The sequence below is a fragment of the Manis javanica genome, chromosome 5, assembly GCF_040802235.1.
Source record: "Manis javanica isolate MJ-LG chromosome 5, MJ_LKY, whole genome shotgun sequence".
Classification (NCBI taxonomy): Eukaryota; Metazoa; Chordata; class Mammalia; order Pholidota; family Manidae; genus Manis; species Manis javanica.
Window position 1 is genome coordinate 53,440,602 of NC_133160.1, and position 20,051 is coordinate 53,460,652.

General features: G+C 37.5%; 2 protein-coding genes across 16 annotated transcripts in view; one reads left to right on the top strand and one right to left on the bottom strand.

Moving 5' to 3' along the window:
* The window catches only part of ELF2 (E74 like ETS transcription factor 2), a 119,602-nt gene extending 111,218 nt beyond the window's left edge, over window positions 1-8,384 (top strand). For all 14 annotated transcript variants that reach the window (XM_073237037.1, XM_036998558.2, XM_073237038.1 and 11 more), the window contains 4 exons: window positions 857-943; window positions 4,463-4,655; window positions 5,517-5,867; window positions 6,172-8,384. In XM_073237037.1, the coding sequence (XP_073093138.1) occupies window positions 857-943; window positions 4,463-4,655; window positions 5,517-5,867; window positions 6,172-6,799 (1,259 nt within the window). In that variant the 3' untranslated portion in view covers window positions 6,800-8,384. The remainder of the gene's footprint in view (window positions 1-856; window positions 944-4,462; window positions 4,656-5,516; window positions 5,868-6,171) is intronic.
* Window positions 8,385-15,733: 7,349 nt separating this feature from the next.
* Window positions 15,734-20,051, bottom strand: part of NOCT (nocturnin) — a 41,569-nt gene continuing 37,251 nt past the window's right edge. For both annotated transcript variants that reach the window (XM_036998560.2, XM_036998561.2), the window contains 2 exons: window positions 18,885-19,154; window positions 15,734-17,704 (listed from right to left, as the gene is read on the bottom strand). In XM_036998560.2, coding sequence (XP_036854455.1) covers window positions 16,869-17,704; window positions 18,885-19,146 — 1,098 coding nt within the window. In that variant the 5' untranslated portion in view covers window positions 19,147-19,154 and the 3' untranslated portion in view covers window positions 15,734-16,868. The remainder of the gene's footprint in view (window positions 17,705-18,884; window positions 19,155-20,051) is intronic.

Genomic DNA, 20,051 nt, shown 5'->3' on the forward strand with positions numbered 1-20,051 from the left:
TCTTTACTAATGAATAGAAAGACATCAGAAATCCTGGATGAATCACAATCACCAAATCATAATGATTTATTCTGAAAGTAGGATAACATGCTAGAGTATTCCCATCCTTTCTTGAGGCTTCCCCTCCTTGCCAGCAGCATTCATTCATCATTGCTGAGGACTGAATACAATGCATTTCAGACTCATACCTTCTTTAGTGCATGTAGAGAAGTTTTGCTCTTGCTTTTCTGTTCAGTGTGGGTGCTCATCTGTCTGAGAGCCTTCTGGCAGAAGTGAGGAGAAGCGAAAGGAAGAGCACAAACATTTATTAGACATAGGAAATAATTGCTTGGGAGATTTTTATCCTCATATTGTACCTGCAAATTGAAGTCGGGACATCTGAACAAGTATGCTTAAATCCTATTGAATTGATTGGCTCAGAGCAGTAGAGAGTGTTTAAAATAATATTTTTTACTTTAACTCATTTGAGCTCAAAAGGCTTGCAGATTATTAAATCCTCTGTAATACATAGGTAAAGTTTTTTCTAACAATCCTGTAGAACAGAAAACAGTTTTTACTAGAATTTGTTCCCAGTAGAATTTTGGGAAAAGGTTAGCAAATTGATGCTCTGACCATGACTAACAGGTTAGTAGCACCTGACTTGTAGTACATACTGAGATTACCACCAACTAACTGCTGTAATCTAAAATTGCAAAAGTGCTTTTAATGATCCTTTTAAAAGCAACCATTTATATACCGAGTATATTAATTTACAGATTAGTGTTGTTTCATTAGTGTAGTATCAGAGTCTGCAGTCATGTTTCTATTATTTTTGTTTTCAAAGTATTGTTTCAATACCTTATTTTTATTTTTTCAGTTGGCCGTAAACCAAAGACTCAGCAATCACCAATTTCCAATGGGTCTCCTGAGTTAGGTATAAAGAAGAAACCCAGAGAAGGAAAAGGTAATTTGGGGAGGGCTATTTTGGAGGTGAGATAATTTTTTTTTCAGTCAGGTGACATTTTTGCATTATTGGAAAATTATTTCTAGTACATGCACATGTGTGGAGTGCTGCTTTGGTAGTATTCTTAATCAGGACTGTATCAGCATCAGCTGGGGGAACTTTCCAAACTCTCCATGCCCAGTCCCTACCCCACGGAGATTTTATAGCCACAGATACACAGTGGGGAGTGCAAGGGGGTAGACACTTATATTTGGAAAAGGTCTTAAATACAACCTAATGCACACCCTTCTTAAGAACCACTGTGGTAGGGGGAATGTGCATGTAGAATAGCACCTACTTTCACTTGGAGCCAGTTAGAATTGAAAGACGATTATGACTAAGGTGTGTTTCTGATACATAATTTCTTAATTGATAGAAGCAATGCAAGAATTCAAGGCAAGGTGAATTTCCCAGTCAACAAATTTCAGCCAGGTTAGTCGAGTCAGAACAAAAATTGACTGTGTTTTTGCTTTAGAAGTTGCATATTCTTATTAAAAACAGAAATAGTAACAAGCCTCCCACATTCTGTACTTTTAATTTGTTGGTTAAATTGATTTCAAATAATATTTTAACACTGGTTTTAGGTATGTTCTGGTAATCTGATGACCAAAATGTATCACTCCCATGAATAAATTTTTTCAGAGCAATATTGAACAGCTGGATATGTTTCAGATGAATATATTCAAATTTGTTCCTTCATATCTAATTCATATCTGATAGGTCTGATTCATATTTAATTTTAAATAATGAAAGCAAAAATTAAGTCTCTTGTTGAAAAAATTAAGCCTCTAAGAAATTTAGACAAAAAATCCAGTTAATATTGAACTCCTGTTTACTCAGGAACTGATAACTGAGTTTGGGACAGATGTAGGATACTTTTCTTACTTCACTGTGTCTTTGGTCATTTCTTAACCTTAGGGTTTTGCCTTTTAATTTATATTGAAAACTTATATAATAGTAGTAAATATGAGAAAGCTAAGCTGTCTTTTTGCAGTTAGTTTTTTTCAGTTAATTACTATCTCAGTGGTATCTCTTGCACTCAGAAGACCTTAAGCTTAACACTGGAAAAAAACTTTGTCATGACCTATTTTTACCAATGAAAATAACCTTTTGTTAAAATCTCTGTCTTGAGGAAATAATAAACTTGGAGCAACATGCTGTAAATGTGAAGATTAAAGTTACTTCAGTCACACCTGGATTAAAAATCCAGCCAATATTTCCTCTTCTGCAAAATTAATAATGTCTGTCATGGGCTTAATGAACTACCTTGTCTGATAGAGGCAAGGTTGTTGCCTTTCTGAATTCTATTTTCCTTAAAACCAGATAGAGAATTATAAATTTTTAACCTGGACATGGGAACTGGGGTGGAGAATATTTAAAGATAACCTGAGAAATATTGATGAGTGTAGTTAATTCCACAAAGTGTGGACAAGGCATTCTCTTTGTTACACAAAAATTTCTTCCAGGTCAAGTTCTCTGCTCACTTTTACTGTGTCCACTCATATGGCCTGATAATCTCCTGGTCATAAAGTAAAAATGCCCCAGTTACACATCTTGATGTAGTTGAAAGTGTTGCATAGTTTGATGCTGATGTAGTAGGGTTTCAGAGATACAAATATAACATTGTGAAGCTGGAGGTTAATTTTTTTTAGGTCAAGACAGGCACACTAGGGTCAACCATGAGTTGATAAATTTACTGAATTTTCAGAGAAATCCAGAATGAAAGTGAAATGCTAGAGGAAGAGCATCAGCTTGGTTTGGAAGCCTCCCATTTTTGGAGGTTTTTTTCACATAGCCTGTGGCTTGGATCTGGATTTGAGAAGAGTAAAGGGATAGTGAGTAAAAGCCTAGAGATGACCTGGTGACTCAGTGGTGGCATGATTCTAATCTTCTCAGGATTCTTTTCTGTTCTTTCATCAATTTCAGAACCTCTTCTCCTAGAGGCTTACAAAAGGAATTAAAAAAAACCAGCAGCTTGAAAAGCCCCTCTCTCTGAATTCTATTTTCCTTAAAACCAGATAGAGAATTAGAAATTTTTAACCTGGACATGGGAACTGGGGTGGAGAGTATTTAAAGATAACCTGAGAAATATTGATGAGTCTAGTTAATTCTGCCCACTACTCTCCCCTGCTTTTTTGAATGGAAAAAAAAAAAGTGATGCTTCCTTTCTTTTGGGATTAAATATCTTACCTTACATACGCAGAATCCCTCTTTCCCTTCTATGCAAATCTTTATTATCTTCCAGGACTCCACGATGTCTTACCACCCTGCTCTATTTTCACCTCTGACATCCCAGACATCATTTTCTGTCATTCATTTGGAATATAATTGTGCATTGTTTCATGCTATATTTTACACTGTTTTAAACTATTTATTTATTGTATTGTTTGTCACTACTTTTTTTCTTCTCAGCTAAATTGTAAATTCCTTGAGGTAGAGGCCAAATTTTAAATGCTTCTCTATCTTCTATTGTACTTAAGCATAGTATGTGATGAGTGTTTTACTCTGAGAAGTATTTTAGTAGTTCCTCATTTTAAAATTTTGCTAGTAGTATGATTAAATGTTACATATAGTTAACACTTGATCACTACTTGTAGTCAAGGAATTAGTGTTTCTATTTAAGGAACTCATTCATATTTTAAGACTAAAGCACAGATGTCTTTAAAAATTGAGTTGTTACATATATAATGAAATCCTTCAACATTTTATCTTTAGTGTCTTGGGTATGCTCAGTAAAGATGAGCAGTTCTTAAAAACTTGTTTTCAGAATCAGTAACTTTCATTGCTGTCAAATTTAAATTGATTAGTAGTCCAGAGGATAATGATAACAGATGTTGAAACAGTCATGGGTAGTTTGTACTTTGTAAGACATGTACATGAGGGTTCCTGCCTATAGAATTAACCAAAGAAAAATGTGTTAATTACAAAAAGACACTAGGACTGATACCTAAAAAAAGTTTTGGAAATTTCATTGCCAATTGCTTGCCTTTTCAATAAATTAATCAGTGCCTTGTGATGAATTCTGGCTTCCAGTATAATAAACATATAGGAGCAAATAAATTTTATTGAATTTAAATCTGTGCAGATAAATTTGATTCTGTGTAATTCACGTTCACTCTGCTGTGCATTATGCCTTTGCCTTTACTGAACTCAACATCTCAGATCAGTTGATAGATAATAGTTCAAAATTCAGGACCTTTGTTTTTTTAGTTTCATAACTAGAAACATACATAGGATATTATTTTTGAAAAAACACAAGTATATTCAGGATTTTTATGTTATAATGACATAATTTGTTGTTTACAACACAATTTGACATTATACAAGTGATTGGTGATACAGTCAAGTACTTAATGACAGACTCAGTATGTTTGTTTCAACAGAGTAAATGAATTTTTATCCAGCATAATTAAATATTTGTTTTTAATTATATAATTATGTAAATGAATTTTTAACCAATGTCTATCATTGTTTTCAAAGGAAACACAACCTATTTGTGGGAGTTTCTTTTAGATCTACTTCAAGATAAAAATACTTGTCCCCGGTATATTAAGTGGACTCAGAGAGAAAAAGGCATATTCAAGCTTGTGGATTCAAAGGCTGTCTCTAAGCTTTGGGGAAAGCATAAGAACAAGCCAGACATGAACTATGAGACTATGGGGCGAGCTCTGAGGTAGGAACATGAAGGAATGAGTTTTTATACAAAACTTACACATCTTTTATATTGCTTATTAGTTTAAAGAGAAGCTCTAAAAATCTCTTATTTATATAACTTTATTTGGGGGGATAGTCTAGAAGAGCTTTTTGGATTTGGAGGTAAATGGGATGAGGGGAATTTGTTCTGTATGTCTAACATTTCAACATCATTGGGAAATCCATTTTTGCAGAAATTATGCTTTTGCCCTTAGGACTATTCCTTAATAGAAAGTTAAGTTGTATACCTTTAAGAAAATTAAATACAAATGATGAAATAGTTTCCAAATTGTTAATCTGCTTTTCAGTTCCTGTGAATGTGTTATGATGGATTATGTCGATCATGAAAATTTCTCTCTAGTTTTGTCAGTCTGAAAAATTCAGAAAACTGTGATATACATAGCCTCTTCTAATTAGGAGTGTTTGTAGACGGACAATTTATGAGACAGTCTTCATATATCCCAGATTTATCTCTTCTAAGCACAGTTTAGGTAATTTTCCCACATGTCAGCTTGTTAAACAGTGTACATCAGTTGAATTTTTCTAATGTCCTTAAAATACAGTAACATGTTCTGCTCTTAGGTTAAATTGCTTCCTTTGAGAAAGAAAATGAACTTTTAGCTACCTTGTGGATCCCAAGGTTACAGTGGCACCTGGTTCCAACTTCATTCTTACTCCAAAATCTTAGCCTTTTAAACAATCCGAGTAGTAAGAACTCCTTATCTCTTACAGGAATAAGAGAATGTTTCTGTTAGCATCTATTCTACATGGTATTTTTTACTTTTTGGGAGGTGGCAGGGATATAAAACACTTGATTCATTCAGTACTTTTTCCCTTACAGATATTATTACCAAAGGGGTATTCTTGCAAAAGTTGAAGGACAGAGGCTTGTATATCAGTTCAAGGATATGCCCAAAAATATAGTGGTGATAGATGATGACAAAAGTGAAACCTGTAATGAAGATTTAGCAGCAGCTACTGATGAAAGATCATTAGAACGAGTGTCACTGTCTGCAGAAAATCTCCTGAAAGCAGCAACCTCTGTTCGTAGTGGGAAAAACTCCTCTCCTCTCAACTGCTCCAGGGCAGGGAAGGGTGTAGCTGGAGTCGTGAATGTCACTTCCCCTGGTCATGATGCTTCATCCAGGTCTCCTGCTACTACCACATCTGTATCAGCAACAGCAACTCCCAGGCAAGTAGAGGACACCATTTAGTTGTAATGAATAACACTTTTTAGAAAGGTCCTTGGCAAAAATAATATATCTTTTTTATAAATATTAGCATTCTAAGAACCCAGTGTTGTCAGAACTTTGAAAAGTGCTTGATCTTTTAAATATATTTTGGAGGTAAAGTAGATATCTTAACTAATGTGAATTTTTATGGTTTTAGAGGTGAAAGTTACTGTGGGCTTTAGTTTTTTAAACATACTAATTGCATGGTATTTCACATTCTAATTTAGCATTAAATATAAACAACTTCTTTCTTTAATCTACTAGGACAGTTCGTGTGGCAATGCAAGTACCTGTTGTAATGACATCATTGGGTCAGAAAATTTCAACTGTGGCAGTGCAGTCAGTTAATGCAGGTGCACCGTTAATAACCAGCACTAGTCCAACAACAGCAACTTCTCCCAAGGTAGTTATTCAGACAATCCCTACTGTGGTGCCAGCTTCTACTGAAAATGGAGACAAAATCACCATGCAGCCTGCCAAAATTATTACCATCCCAGCTACACAACTTGCACAGTGTCAACTGCAGACCAAGTCAAACCTGACAGGCTCAGGAAGCATTAACATTGTTGGAACCCCACTGGCTGTGAGAGCACTTACTCCTGTGTCAATAGCCCATGGTACACCTGTCATGAGACTATCAGTGCCTACTCAGCAGGCATCTGGCCAGACTCCTTCCCGAGTTATCAGTGCTGTCATAAAAGGGCCAGAGGGTAAATCAGAAGCAGTGACAAAAAAGCAGGAACATGATGTGAAAACCTTGCAGCTGGTACAAGAAGAAAAACCGGCAGATGGAAATAAGACAGTGACCCACGTAGTGGTTGTCAGTGCACCTTCAGCTATTGCCCTTCCTGTGACAATGAAAACGGAAGGACTGGTGACGTGCGAAAAATGAAATAGCAGCTCTGCCATGAACTTGAGACTGTTAGTACTAACATAAATACTTGCAAGGGATGTCATCTAGAAAAGTCAAAAGAAGACTTTAACATTTTAATGCATATATAAGAAAACAATCAAACTTACTGGAAATAAATTACCTATCCCATGTTTCAGTGGGAAATGAACTACATACTGAGATGCTGACAGAAAACTGCCTCTTACAGTAGGAAACAACTGAACCTGTCTACAAGAAAAAGGATTGAAAGGGACCAAACACCTCACTACAGTATCAAGTTACACTAAGATTTGGAACACTAACAGTCTTGTAAGAGGTTATGTAGTTTTCAGTGGGGAGGGGTTGGGATGGGTGATCTTATTGTTACATATAGCAATTTTTGATGCATTTTATATGCATACCAGCAATTATGACTGTGTTCACACAGAACTCACTTAACTGGTGCTATGTGAAGACTCTGCTAATATAGGTTTTTTAGAATGTGAATTGAAGAATGGATCCAAAAGCTTCAGAAAGAGGATAGCAAAAAAGATCTAGTGTGATTTTTTTTTTTATATCATATAGCTTAAGCTGATTTAAAACAAAGGCCTTAGACTAATTTTCGGTTTTCTTTATTGAAATGAGCTAATGGCTTGTTTGTGTAAAGCTTTTTTATTAAAAGAAAAATTTTAAAAATCTTGTACCTAGCACAGTATTGTTATAGAATTTACATGTAACATTTTATATGGTAGTTTAAGTCTGTCGGTTTCCTAATTGTGGACAAATTAAGAGTTGGCTTTGGCCTTTTGCTGTAACATGCCTGTGTCATTCACTTAGCTCTGGCATCTGTGCAGACATAATCAGTTTCAGTTCTGTCACTTCGAAGTTCAGGCTCAGCATGAATTTTTGTCAGGTAGCTCTAATACCTAGAGTTTTCTTCCTTTTTTTTTTTTTTAAGTTGAAGTTTTAAGAGGGAAAGTACCAGTGTTCAGATTTGAACTATAATAGTTTGTATATTCAACATTTGAAGTATATTCTATTTTGTTGTACTCTTGTTTCAAAGTGTATTCAAGTAGGTTTTCTGAAATATAGAAGTGAAATTTATGTTGTGTTTTGGTCTCTGGTGATATTTATATAACAATATTCAAAAGCTAGTATGGAGGTATTGTTTTAGTTAAGAAGTAACAGAAGTCCTGTTTTTCCTTCCCAGCTATGGCATGGAGAAATTCTACTTATGTTTTGTTCCATTACATTAATATTTGCAAATATCTGCATGTTGCCACTTCCTTTCTAATTATTATCATGAACTATAATATAATCTAGTTCCTGAAGTGAGTTTATGATTCTAATGTTGGCCATACTTATAAAGAACTTATATCGAATATCAGATGTCATTTCTCAATCAGACCTTTTGAGATGTTAGGAAGAAGTAATACTCTAGCGCTTTTACAAATAGGAAGTGGAGGTACCAGAAGGATTACATGAATTGCCTAATTTCACACCAAACTAGATCCTGTGACTACTCCACCTCTTAATGATCTTTCTACTACAAAGAAAAGTTGTCTATTTTTACATCTTTTAGAAATTTAAATAAACTGTAACTTAATATTTTGTGGCCTTTGTGCATTGATCAGATACTACTTAGGTTGACAATGATTTTTATAATAGCACACACACTCTGTAATCTTGTGTCTTTTCCATAAATTTACTTGGTGGTACTTTTAGAAAACCTCCAAAAAAACCTCACTTGATTCTTATTTCACTTGGAAGTTCATCTCAAAGTCTATCTCCTTTTAAAACATTTCCCAAATGTTCCAGCTTTCAAACTCTACTGTGTGGCTTTGGCACTTAATTATATTGTCTTGCACTGCAGTTTCATTTGCTTAGTGTGTCTCCCCATTGTACTCTTGTAAGGCAAAGACCAGCTCATACCATACCTACACCCGTCCCCAAGTACTCAGCATATCAGACACTCAGTTGATTTTAGTAGCATATTGCTAAGAATTGAAGTCACATGCTATAAAGGATAGCTCAAGAAACTTAAAGTGCATAATTCTTTTCCCCAGCACTGTGTTATTAATTGGTTCTAGTTAGGCTAAGCAAAGGCCACCTTGCTTACCTGAACACTACTCTGACAACATTTTTCTTTGTACACCTAAAGGTCTAGATCTGGAAACATACATTGTTCAATGTATGTATTTATCAGAGTGTTTCTACTTACTGTAATCATCCAGGGTATAGCTCTTAATCCTAATCCTTCCAAACTGAAATTCATTATAACTTGCAATTTGGCTTTATACTGGCTAAAAACAGGTCTCCTTCAGGTCTAGCATATCTTTCTTACCTAGCACATACAAAGTTGATGCCACTACGTTTTCCAGCTTCACCAGGCTTTGGAACAATAATCATCAGTCTACATTTATTCCTTAGGTCATCTTCCAGCAACAATTCCAGCCTTCAACACCATGTTTACCAGATGAACAGTGTACCTCTTAACAGAGAATATGGAGGTCATGTGTTGTGGACTCCATTTCTGGATCCCTTGCTGTAAGAGGAGTCTTCTAATGCCAGCATCCATCCTTACCACCTGTCCCAGGAAGGAGGCAGTGTGCCGTCCTCCTGTTCTTAGCTCCTCTCCTTTCAAACTTCATTCTCCTTGTTCCCAGTCAACAGCCCACTGTTCTCTTTCTTCAGTAGCTGAATTGTGGCTGCAAATAGTTCTCATTGAGGTCTCCAGTTACCTAATAGTCAGACACTTCATTTCTTCATGTAATCTTGTGCCTCAGCCTACTTAAATCTGGTTTTCCAGGACACCCCTCTTCTGGTTTGTTTGGTGCCTAGCACTCTCAGTCTGCTTTGCTTTCCTTCAGCTTCTGCATGTAATGTTAGTAGTTACAATTTCTGACTGGAGTAAATATGAGAATTTAAATGAGTTAATGTGTTAAGGATTTAGAACCAGTGCCTGGTATATATCCAAGCTTTTTTTTTGTCATGAGCAGGTCAAGCAGGTACAGGAAAAGAGTAGTTTAATAAAGCAAAGCACACACTCGAAGGAAGTGTGGGCATGCACCAGAGGTGAGCAGCCATAAGCACTCTACTAAATGTACTATTTTTATTTCACTTCAGCATACTTGTTAGATAATCTTTTCCATCCCTATGGTTTTTACTACCTAATTGATTGTTCTAGGCTAGACTTTTGGGTCTTAGATGGGTTTATCTAATTGCCTACTGGCTATTTCCTCCTATGTGTCCAGTTAACTCTCTTCTAAAATCTGTTCCCCTTGGCTTAATAAATGACATTACCAGCAACCCATTACTAATGGCAGAAGAAACCTGAGGGCCATCTAGACACCTTAGTTCCTACATCCAGTCATCCACCAAATCCTATTGATGGTACCTTCTGAATAGCCTTTCTTTCCCTTCCTCCCTACCCTTACTGCTTTGTCTTACCAAGCCTTCCCCTCATCCATTTTCCATCCTACCAGCTGAGAGCTTTCTAAAATGCAAATTTGATTACTTCCTTGAGATTAAAGTCTTTAAAGGCATCTCTAGCTAAAAACTAGAATCTAAAGCATAACATTGAAAGTCCTTTAATTAGTCTCTGCCTACCTGCGGTGCCTTAATCTCTAACCACTCCTCATTTAGGCATCTCTGGGCTACAGACATAGACATACTTCATTTTCTCAAATAGTCCAGGTCCCCAGACCTCACTGAGCCACTCCATTGATAGCTTCTTTCTGGACCACTCTTCCTTCACCTAAGTTGAGTTCACTTCTATTTACTGAGTTAGAGGCAACAGAGCTTGAAATGGTTTCCTGAAATAGGTTCAGGATGGGGAGTGGTCTACTCTGAGCAAACTCCTAAGTATAAAGACTGAAAGATAGGAAGTATATAAAGAGTTGTGGGGGAGGAAAGGAATCAGCAGTGGAAATCAAGGACCGCTCATAGACAACAGGACAGATGAGGTAACATTTCTAGACGGTGGGCAACAGTCAAGTGCTGCAGGAAGCACCAGGTGAATAAGGCTGAAGAAAAAGCCACTGAGATTGTTGATGGTGATAGGAAAAGGGCAGTTCCCCATAAAGGATGGGGTATCTTGTACACCACCAGTGGCTTGCTTCTGGCACCTTGCGTGCTTTACTGCTGAGGGCATTTCTGGTCACTGCATATATACATACCATATTTAATTAGAAATAGATAAACTTCTACTCAAACACAAAATTTTGGATTGGAGTTATTTACAAAGTATCCTATGACTCTTTCAAATCTCCTGGCCTGTTTTTTGAGGACACTACAGAGCACATTGTTCTGGGGAAGCAAGAGAAATCCTACTTTTTGTTCCATAGCCATCACAGCCACCTTTTCCTTTATTTTAAACCATTCACAGAACAAGTCCTCTGTGGTTGTGATTCATCTGTACTTCAGCCTCTTTGTATAATCTCCTCCACAATTATCCCTGCAAGAATTCAGTGCCCATGATGCCAGTCCTCATGAGAATGAGAAAATACTGTTCACTCTTTGCAAGTGAACAGATCGGCCTCCTCTGCATCACACCTCCCAACCTTTGAAAAACTCAAGTGCATTGGGGAGACTGATTTGATTTGTATCTACACTTAAGCACCCATAACTATCTTTTCAAATACTCCACTCAGCAAGCTATGCTGCCAGGGGTTCAGAGGACTGAAAAACAACAATATATTGCAACTTCCAAAATAAGAACAAAATATGACTGTTCAATGTAAAATACTCCACATCAAAAACAAAAGTGAACTATAAATAGGCTGTAAACTAACAGAGTTGTCTTCCCCAAGAAGTTTCCTCCTATCCCATTGCAGTGTATTTGAGAAAATTATCTATTTCAGAAGGCTTTCTTTAATGAAGTGGTACTATCACTGACATAAAAGGTGAAACACTGCACTACATAATTTTCCAGTTTCTGAGTTGTAGGATATTACAGTGGTAACTTTGCTGCACATTATAATTACCTGGGGATATTTAAAATCCTGTTGCTCAGGTCACACCATTCCAATTAAATTACAACATACGGGGAGTGGGAGCCAGGCATCAGTATTTTTAAAACATCGCTAGGGGATTGCATTTGTGCAGCCAAGTTGGGAACCTCTACCATTTAGTTACAATCAAGGAAAGCTCTACATTTAAGAGATCTGTATCTTAACCTAAGCTTGCCTAAAACATTCAATGGAAAAATGTAGTTTGAAATATATTATTACAAGTGGCTTCTTATTTAAAAAACCTCCATACTGTTTACCGATTCTAAAGTCTTTTCTCACATCTGACTTCTCTTTAATTAGGATGAGTCTTTAGAGCCTTCTGAACAGTACACCATGTTAATGTGCCTTGTCCCTTCAAAGAAATTCTATTGGAAAGCCATATAGAAATACCAACAATACTGCCATTGTTCAGAAACTTTTGAATTGCTTCTTGGTGCAGAACCTAAAATTTGAAACATTTAATACCTGCTGAGGAAGATTGTAGTTTTAGAAATAGCCTTAAGCCACTTGAGGTTAATAAATTGTTGTGAATCAAGCTGGGTAATGCTGTATTTGGTTCAAAATGAGATGTGACTATATAATTGACACTAGTTTTTCTGAGACCTTCATAAAACAATATGGAAGCAGTTCCAAAAAGTTTCAAAGCTTTAAGAAACCTTAGAGATTTTCTGGTCTATTCCTGTACAACAAATACAGAAAAAGATTCAGAAAAACTTGACTTGTCAGTCTCAGTTTAGCTAGGCATTGGCAGAGGGAGAAACAGCTTCTACTCTGGCTTCTAGTAGTTCTAGCCTAAACCTTCATTCCCTCCCATTCAAAAGGAATGGAGGAAAGGTTACTTTCTGAATAAGCCTATCCTATCATGTAATGATCCTTGCTTAGTTTTCACAGACTGATTTTTTAAATGTTGCAGAATTTTGTTTAGTTCTCTTCAGGTTTACCTACCTGTGGAATCAGATATATTCCATGTCCAATCATTTTTTTGATTGGCATTTCTCCATACTATACTGGACTCTAATTGTATTTCAGCATCCTGGTACACATATTGCCTACAGCTAGAAGCCTGAATCTGTTTAATGTGGCAAGATAATTTATACTCTGTTGCACTACCAAAAGAATTTCACATAGTTTACATATTGTAAGAATAAGTGAGTAAAAAACAGGTTAAAAAAAAGATGGTGGATAAAAATGTTACAGAATACATGCTGTAAAATGGTACATGGCAATTGTTAAGATCCAGCTGTAAGGTTTGGTTTTAAAGGTCTTGGAAGCCAAAGCAAGTAAGTGGACAAGTAATGAGATTCCTTTAGTCCAACATCACCAGCTGCTTAGAAGCAGAAAGCTTTTCCCAGCATTCTGTCTAGAGGAAAGGCTGTGTCTGCATGTCTCATCTCATGTTGAGTATTACTGAGAAGTGTACTTTCCACAGAAATCTGGGGAACGGGGGCTTGGAATCGTAGGTCTTCTACTTTGCCACTCAAAAGCAGGTCTCTGCAAATCAAAGTAAGATTGACATCCTCTTACAAAATTAAAGAACTAAGTCACTCCCAACTTTATGTCTGCCTGGAGAGTAATCAGGAAAAAAATTTTGCCATTCTATCAGCCCCTCACCTATTTTGGGCCTAATTTTCTATTAAGGACTATTAGTTCTGCCCTTTCAAATTGAAGGATTATTCTCTTTAGAATAGTCTTAAGAATGGATTGCTATGAAATCCATGAATAGCTTAAGGTATCAAGAACAGGGTACTTCCTGTGCATGCTTTGAACTTTTAAGTATTGTTAATGACTTACATATGTATTTTTATATTTCACAAATACCTCAAAAATCTATGGGGTTGATAGGGCAGGTATGATGCTATACTCTGTGGATGAGAAAACTGGGGGCCTGAGAGATGGAGTCACTTGTGTGGGGTCACAATGGTCACAGCCAGGGCTTTTCACGTACAGCCTGTGCCTTCTGCAAGAGTTTGCTTTTTTCCTGCTTCTCTTGTTTTTATAAGCCCAAGTTGCAGGCCTCTGCTATTCTGGTATCAATCCCCTCTGGATAAAGCCTGCCTGTGCCATGTTTTTATACCTGTCATTTAAAAAAGAGTTTGTCCTTTTTTTTCGGATGCCTTTCATCTTCTAAAATTGGAATCAGTTATGATCATGAGCATGTGTTTTTATTTTATCTTTTTACAATTTATATCTTGGAAATCTTTCCTCAAGTCTAAGCTACGTTATTTAATTATATGTAGCATTACCTGCAGTTATTATAAAATCTTGGATGTTTTAAAAAGTGGTTCAAATATGGAATATTTGCATTTCTTCCTATAGTCTGAAACTACTACAGTAGCTGTCCTTACTGCTCCTTTAAAAACACTACCATCAAAGAATGCAAACAGCACCAGATGTCCTACTTTTAAAAGACTGTACTGTATCAGAATAATTGAAATTCACTCTCTTAGCCACTCTTCAGCCTATCTTGCTTCTATATTGCATGTGTACAATAGTGTCTGAGCATTTTTCATTTAACAAACCTCTTTTTCCCTCACAATATTGCTTTCCCCTATTTGTACTCACAAAAGGCCAAGGGAATATGGTGTGGGGATGAAGCAAGCACTCTGGAGTCCAGACAGACCTGGGGTTGAAGCCTGGCTCTGCTGTTAGCTATCCCACTTTAATCAGATGTGAAGTTCCTAGCAGTAAAGGTAAGGAACTCAAATGTTAGTTTCCTCCTATGGACACACCACTCCGTCTTAGTGAAATAAATGAGGCACTCATTCTGACTACCTTATAGAGTGGAATCTAATGAAATATGGCATGAAGGGAGAGAAACAAATCCATGGGCACTCTGACTTCAAATCGGCACAATCTTCTTTCTCTCAAGACTCATAAACATCATCAAAATATTATGGGACATAAAAGGAAAAGCAAAGCCAAAAGGTACATAGGGATGGAATAAGAGAAACTCACTAATGAAACTTTTACATAAACATTTAGGATACAGATTTGTTATTTACCATTATGCTTTTGGGTTCCTCTGATAGGACAAAGACAAAAGTGTTTCACATAGAAAGATTTAATGGGCAAGTAAAAATAAAATATGCAAGCCAGCAAGTTTTATAAACTATTAAAAAATTCTTACTGTTTACGTGGAATGCCCACATACTGACAATTTAAATGAAGACAAATACAAACACACTAAATGACAAAAGCACACTGCAGCAAGTGTTTAGCCTCATGCCTTAAGTTGGAAGGATAATTCATAAGGAGAGTTCCACAGTGGATTTTCCTCCATCTTCACTTAAAGACGCATTTCAGTCACACATTGCTATTTCCAGAAGCCTTTTTTTTTGCTCACTGGCATTGCTACCCACTCCTAACCTCACCTCAAGCCATAGGCTTGTCAGTTCATATACTGGTGGACAACCTTTGAAATTCAAACATTATTTTGCCTTTCATTCTCATCTAGATTTGCTTGCTTAAGCTTGTTGTGATCAATTATCTTCAGGTTGGGTTATTTGGGGGTAGGTAAACAATATTTCATGCCCGTTCTAATAAATATTGTAATCAGTATTGTTTTTCAGTGACATGATTACCATTACCATGTTAAGATTTGAACAAAAGGACAGCAGGCACAGATGTTCTTCCTGCTTACTGTTCCTTCTAGGTAGCCCCAAGATACTGTGTATAAAATGTACTGAAAGCCTCCCTTGTTTCAAAAGCAGTTATACTGCACAGTACGGGGTGAACCATTCTGGGGAACTCCAACCTTGGCGCTCAGAGTTACCACAAGCAGAGCAGAGATGCCTTCCAGGCAAGTACAGACCCACCTCTGTCCACTGTAAAAATGAATGTCTGTGTGTAAATGTATAGCGCAGGTCACCGCATTAACAATATTAAAAGATCAGTTCTACTCCCAGATACTTTTTGGACTGAAAAGACAAGATATGAAAAGCACTAGGTTTAAAAGACCATTTATTAATCTCAAATATTTACAACTCATAGATTAAAACATTTATCAATTTATTACCAACAGGTTATTTGTTGGGATTTTCTTTGGGAGGGGCTTCACATGTTATCTTTACCACTTTTATTTCTGATGGAAGAGAATTCCAAGTAAGCTAACTTTTTACATTCTTCTTTCTAGATGTTCTGAACCAGTCACTTTCTAGCTTAGGAAATTTCAGTGACAGACTCATTAACAGGTTTTCTAGTTTCCCATCTCTGAAAAGGTCCCACTGAGTTTCTTAGCTACATAACAGCAACTAAATAACCTATTGTGAAAAGCACAGTCCAAGACAAATAATAATGACACTGAGTTACCACACATGTACACCAGTAACATTCCAATGGGAAGCTGTAAATGCACAATAGTGATTAAATGAAGACTGATGGACCCTGAAATCTCTTAAAGAAACAATAATGGGGAACATGGAGGCACAGGAAGGATTATTTATGAAGAATGTATCAAGAGCTGGTATTCCCACTTAAATAACAAAAAACAAACCCATCCAGGCTAAATAGTTCCTTGGTACACCTATACTTTGCTAGACTCCAAATAAAAACATCTTCAAGCTTCTTACTATAAATTACTCTTAACTTATGTTTTGCACGGTTTTAAAATGTTCATAATTCTTTCATTTACTTAATTATATGTGAAGATAAAAAAAATAAATATCACCATGCATACCTTGCTGACATTTAAAAATCCACAAATAAATAACTTGAAATACTGCCTAGAGAAATTGCTTCTGTATACTTATTAATTATGAAGGACTCAGGCAAGTCTATTTTCCTATAGCATCCTCACACTGAAAAAGCTTCAAAAAAGCCTAATTTAATGCCCTCAAATGATCAAAATATAATGCTAAGGGAAAGAAAACATACAAGCCAAAACTGGAGTGCAAACACCTTTTCTGCTGTAGGTTTTAACGGGAAGTTTGTGAGCTAATGGCATTCCTTCCCAAGGACATGCTAACATGGAAAATGAAGCGAGATAAACTGGAAATCCTTCCTCAGGCAACTTATCCTATTTCAGGTTCCTGAAATATCCCTGGTTAAGACTCTTGTGATTAAAATGATGCAGAAAGTTTTTATAGAAGTCCATCAGGGTCCTCATTAAAGCTGAAGTCACACACTAGAGACAGATGGTCTGAAGGATAATTGAAGGATGGTAGCCGGTTGGGTCCAATCTGTTCTTCAGTGAGTAAGTCAAGTGCTGACCTCACACTTAGAGCATGTTTAGAATACCAGATATAATCCAGGGTGTGCCGGCTCTCCCCTGAGGTCCGGATCTTCCAGGTGGTATATGGAGGTTCTGACTGCCCGTCAGCACTCAGAAGCTTGTAGGCGCTGTTCAAGTTGAGGCTGGAGGAAGCAAAGTGTTTGTAGACCTCCTCTGTTGGCTCTGCATTAAAGTCCCCACAAACAATAAGGGGAATCTCAGCTCCATGGGTGATGTTCTGCAAGTTCTGGAGAAGGTCACAACCTTGAGCAGATCGAAATCGCTCCCAGCCAGTACGTGCTTTTAAGTGGGTGACGGCGATGCAGAACTGCCGACCGGAATCCTTGCACTCTAGGGTCTGTGCAATGGCCACCTGATTGGTTTTCAATGTCATGGCTGTCAGCCTAATATTGGCACTATTGACCAGCTTGAATCGGTTCTGGAGAAAAAACAAAGCACAGCCATCTGGTCCATTGTTGTGCTCTACATCTAGACAAGGTGACCAGGGTTTGGGGAAAAATGTGCCTTGATAACTCAGTCTGCTGAGAAGTGGTTGGAAGGTGTCAAAATAGTGGTCCACCTCTTGGAGGCACAATATATCAGGCTGGTAGGCTAGGATTTCTTCCAGGATGAGACATTTCCTTTCTTCCCACTTGAGTGCTTCAACAGGGCACTGTACAAAGTCGTCTTTGCCTTCTCCAAGAGCTGAAATAAAAAAGCCAGTCATTGGAGAGCCACTACTACAGAACCATGACTTCTAAGTACCTGGGGATCTCCTTAGGTTGACACTAGTCCGGACCCTCAGAACACTTCCTTGGCTTCAGGAGCTTCGCATGCTTCCTCTTCATCTAAACGGCACTGACCTACCAAGCTCAATAATCTCTTACCACCCGGATGGGGCAAGCCACTGATTTTTTTTCATATTAAAACTATCCCACATAACTATATTTTAGGACATAAGATCTTAAGTTTTAGCTTTAAACGTTGTTTGTTTTCAGTCCCTGGGATTTAAACTATGTTAGACACAATAAATATATTTAATTCTATGTACTACTTTAACACTGACTATAATAAACCACATGAATTGATAAAAGCACCACTCACAATGAGTGGGATCGACTGTAAATGGGTGGCCTTTCCCGCTTATGGATGAACATCTGGGGGTAAAAATGAATCAAAGATTGGCAAGTCAGGGACTATACTCTTCTTTTCTAGGGAAAAAAAAATTCCCTTGTTGCTTTTTCTTAAAATTTCAACTATTCCACAGGAGGCAATACTACAGAAAGTTGACCACATTTGTTTTTTAATTCAGCAGATCCAGAAAAGGAGTCCTTTCTACCATAACAAGGTAATATATGAGCAGAGACATGAAGCAGCATTTCTTTGGCCTCAGTTACATACATAGATGTGTCATGGATGAGAATCTGACCCAAAGAATACCCAGACTCCCCAGCACCCACTCCCTGAAGGAAGCTCTAGGTCACCCCACTCAGTAGACTCAGTTTTTCCCTTGCAGATGCTGTCCTAGTGCTGTGGACTGAAAGCTGGAGGCAACAAAAATTTGAGACTGATGAAAGACAGGGTCCTTTTGAATTTGGCTGTGCTGTAAAGCAGACAGACTTTGATTGTCCTTGAATAGCCTACCAGCATGAAAGGTAAGGTGTAAATCATGAGTTGCTGGATTTATTAGTGAAAACCAGATAACTCCCTTTCTTAACCTCCCCTTCTGGGAGCTTCTCATGCTGCTCTACTCACCCCACATTCCTACACTCCACCTGCCCACGTCTCTTCCCTCCATGTAAGACATCAGTGCACCAGGGATGTGCAGAAGCAGAGAGGCAGTCCAGCAAACTTGGCTGCTGAAGCGCAAGAGCACCAGGCATACCTTGGGCGAGGATGTTCCACTGCATGACCCTGATAGGTGGATGGCTACTGGGACATTCTGTCCTCAGGTCCACAAAATCCCTCTGGAAGCGGGGAGGTCGAGTGTGTAGAACAGCTCTGCATTCCTCCAGGAGCTCTTTAGGATCAATGGGCTCCAGATGTTCTGGGTCAGGTGATACCAGATACTCTGGGTGCTGGGAGGTAGTGCTGCTGTTCAGGGTCTTGGCGAGAACACTATAGAGTCTGCTTGTACCGTTTCCCATGGAGCACGCTACAGGAAAGAACAGCACAGTTACACATTCAGGTCGTTCTCCGGCCTCTTTCGTTTTCACCCAGCACAATGAGGAGATGCATTATTTATTGTCCATAGAAGGCAAGAGCTCAATTTAGGGCAATGTTGCCATGTTCACATGTAAAGCCATTTCCATAGAGGTTGACTAAAGGAAGTTTCCAAGTTCCAGCTTTCTACTAGGACAAATAATTAAAATATTACTGTTAAAATTGGTCTCTGATTAACTAACATTTAGTTCTTTTAAGGGGGGGAAATACCTTGATCTTAATGGCCTCTTCTACCCTAGGATTTACCCTTAGAATTGATAAACCCATTCTTGTGAAATCATGGTTAAACAAAGTCTACGTTTCTTTCTCTAAATATTTTAATAACTTGAAAACCAGTTTGTAAAGAGTCAGATGACAGAAAGCCCATGTTAATCCTGGAGAACAGATTAGGTTATAGCAGGCTGCTGCTCTAGCCATGTCATCTATACAGATCCTGGTATTGAAATAAACAGCTGTATTAAATCCATATCCAGTTTCCCTTAGATATTAACTGTAAATCAGGGCTCAGGTTTCTGTAGAACATCACTGAGCAATATACTCTATAATCTAGAATCAATTGCCAGATTTTTTAAAATCCAGAAAGGGGCTGGGGATAGAAGAGGTAAGAGACCATTGCCCACATTTCCTGGGATCCTGGAAGGAGAAACCATGAGGAGAGGTGCACACTGTATTCAGTGCATTTTCTGCTGTTTTTCCTTTTATCCTAATAGATTATAATCCACTAAGGAGAACAGAGGACAATCTTCAATCAATTAGAGTGAGAGAATCTGTACCTGTCAGTTCCATGTAAGCAGTGATTGCTCTTTTAGAGGCCAACCATGTTTTCTCT